We start from the raw sequence: 3,126 nt of genomic DNA on the forward strand, positions 1-3,126 counted from the left end.
GATCTTTGGAGATCTTCCTCTTGGGTGAAAGATCTTTTCCCTTAGTATCCCTGTCTCTTTTACCCTTCTGTGTGACATTTGCCTTTTTCTCAGGTTTGATTTCACCCTTGCTAGGAACGGCTCCTCCCTGGACAGACTTGGCTGCAAATGAGGCTGGTATGGTTTCTCCCTGGGCAGGCTTGGCTATAACCTTGGCAGAAATGGCTCCTTTCTGGGCAGGAATGTCCCCTCCTTGCTTAGTCTTGGCTCCTCCCTGGGTAGCAACAACTCCTCCCGGGGAAGGAATAACTCCTCCTTTGGCAGGAATTGCTCCTTTCTGGGCAACAGTGGCTCCTCCCTGGGCAGGAATGGCTCCTTTCTGAGCATCAATGACTCCTCCCTGGGTGGGAATGGCTCCTCCTTGGGCAGGAACGGCTCCACTCTGGGTAGGGTCATATCCTCCTCTGGACACCTCCACTAGAGGACGTACTTTTCCAACTTTTTTTTTGCATTTCTTCTTTTTGCGTTTAATCTCACCCCCAAGAATAGATCCTCCCTGGCCAAGAATGGCTTCCCTCTTAGCCTCAATGGCTCCACCTTGAGCAGGATTAGCTCCCCCTGGGGCTGGAATAGCTCCTTCATGGTTAAGAATGGCTCCTTTCTGGACTGGAGTTATCTCTCTTTGGACAGGAATGGATCCTCCCTGGGCTGAAATGGCAATTTCCTTGGTAAAAGCTCCTTCACTGTTAGGTTTGAGCTCTCCCTTGGCTGGACTAAATCTCTTCTTGGACGCCTGCACCAGAGGACGGAGCTTGCCAGTCTTCTTTCTGCCTTTTTTCTTGTTGTGTTTAACCTGGCCAATTTTCATGCCACTTTCACCCTTGGTGTCCCCTTCCACCCTTTCCTTTGCCTTCAACTGCAGAAGTCATCGCTCTTATTGCTGGTGTCTTAGCTCTCCATCTTTAAAATAGTTATGCCACTATGTTACCTGAGGAGTAAACATGATATATATATTTCTTTTCCCTCATAATCATTCTAAAAAAATAATGTTAAAAGAAGTATTAAAAACAGTACCCCCCTTAGCTTAAATGACATAAACACTCATTTTATTATCTTTTCTTTACAGTGTATCTTGGCTTGTCTTTTTAGATACTGGATAGGCTACTTGTGTTTACAATTCACTCATGTACAAAAGGAGACTGAATATATTTGACAGATATTGTTTGTGCTGATAATAATAAATAAAGCATGTTACTGTACATTTCTTAAAGTTTTACTCTAATAAACTCATCTAGATATATCAACTCACAATCATTAAATGATTCTAGACAACAAATATGTAAATAAATAATAACTGGGAAACGAAGCTTAAGGCAAAATTAAAAAATGATAAATGGAATATGGATTACATGACATCTAAACAATATTTCTATTTTATTACACAAATAAGGTAATTTACTTTACCCAAAGATATCTTAGATCTTTCATTGTTATCCTTAGGTACAAACACTGTTAATAAGCTATTGTCACAAATATCCATTAATGATGACTCAAATAAATAAATTATATACTGTCCTGCATAATATCATCATATGTATCAATCTATCTATCTATCTATACATACGTGTGTGTGTGTGTGTGTGTGTGTGTGTGTGTGTGTGTGTGTGTGTGTGTGTGTGTGTGTGTGTGTGTGTGTGTGTGTGTGTGTGTGTGTGTGTGTGTATGTATGTATGTATGTGTATATATATATATATATATATATATATATATATATATATATATATATATATGTATATATATATGTATATATATATATGTATATATATATGTATATATATATATATGTATATATATATATATATGTATATATATATGTATATATATATATGTATATATATATGTATATATATATATGTATATATATATATATGTATATATATATGTATATATATATAACATAATATATGTGTATATATATATATGTATATATATATATACACATAAATATATGTATATATATATATATATATATATATATATATATATATATATATATATACACATAAATATATATATTATATATATACCGTATATAAATATATATACATAAATATATATATATATATAATCATAAAGAAAAAAATAATACTAATAGGTAATATATATAAAACTACAGTAAAAGTAGCCACTTTAGAGTTTCTTATATAAACTTACAGGGCACAGCTGGATAACAATAAAAATCATCATTTTTCAAAATAAGAAAATAAAGACATAACAGGTATTGATATCTGCAAACCATGAGTCCTTATAAGAATTCATTAAGGAAATCACCATCCTTTAGGTATAAGAGTAAACACTGACAAGACAACCATGTGTCTGTTGCTACTGGCATTCATACACTCAGTGATCAGCAAAGGCCAATAACCTCTCCAACCCACACACTTGCACAGAATTTCCAGGTCTTACGAACTTGCAGAAATTATTGATAATTCATCATCAAATAAAGAACCAGCCCAACACGCTCTTATCTCGCCAGAATATACATAGGGAAGTTTACTACACTTTGCTGAAGTACTGAAGGTATGGAGGCTGTGACAATGAGGGATAGACTTAAGATTAGCCATCCTACCAGCTTGCAATAAGCTTTGGGTGGATTTAACTGGAACACAGCCAATATAATGACAGTAAAAGAAAAGAAAAAAAAAAAAACTAGAACTAGTATCTTGTTATTGTACTTACTTCCCATTCTACGGAAAATCACAAAACTGTCAGTCTTGTACACAGGAATAAATCAACTATTAAAAAACAACCATGTGAAGAGCGCCAGACGAAATGCCAAAGATGATAGTGACAAGATTACAGTGTCCCTGTAGTTGAATACCACATGGTTTTACCGCACTCTTTGCTTTCGGGACACGCTGGAAGAACGTTGCACTCTCGTAGGAAACGTTTCTGTAAACGCTTAGACTAATAGCTTTCGAGTATCACATTTTCGAAGAGAAAACCCGATACATACAACCACTAAAAAAAAAAAAAAAAAAAAAAAAAAATGAGCAGCTTAGATGATAAAGGCATTATAAATCAAAGCTGAAATCAAACACGAAATCCTTACCATACGAAAGACTTTTGTTTTGGAAGTGCCATTCT

At 34.8% G+C, this 3,126-nt stretch overlaps 1 protein-coding gene across 2 annotated transcripts in view; it reads right to left on the bottom strand.

Moving 5' to 3' along the window:
• Window positions 1-3,126, bottom strand: part of LOC125031058 — an 11,162-nt gene extending 8,036 nt beyond the window's left edge. Inside the window, exons 1-2 of one of the 2 annotated variants that reach the window (XM_047621513.1) lie at window positions 3,092-3,126; window positions 1-967 (exon numbers count right to left, since the gene is read on the bottom strand). The exon at window positions 1-967 is cut by the window's left edge and continues 2 nt beyond it. In XM_047621513.1, the coding sequence (XP_047477469.1) occupies window positions 1-847 (847 nt within the window). In that variant the 5' untranslated portion in view covers window positions 848-967; window positions 3,092-3,126. Of the gene's footprint in view, window positions 968-2,718; window positions 2,943-3,091 lie in introns of those variants that run through there. The other variant, XM_047621512.1, reaches the window with a different exon arrangement.

Source organism: Penaeus chinensis, chromosome 12 (genome assembly GCF_019202785.1).
Source record: "Penaeus chinensis breed Huanghai No. 1 chromosome 12, ASM1920278v2, whole genome shotgun sequence".
Classification (NCBI taxonomy): domain Eukaryota; kingdom Metazoa; phylum Arthropoda; class Malacostraca; order Decapoda; family Penaeidae; genus Penaeus; species Penaeus chinensis.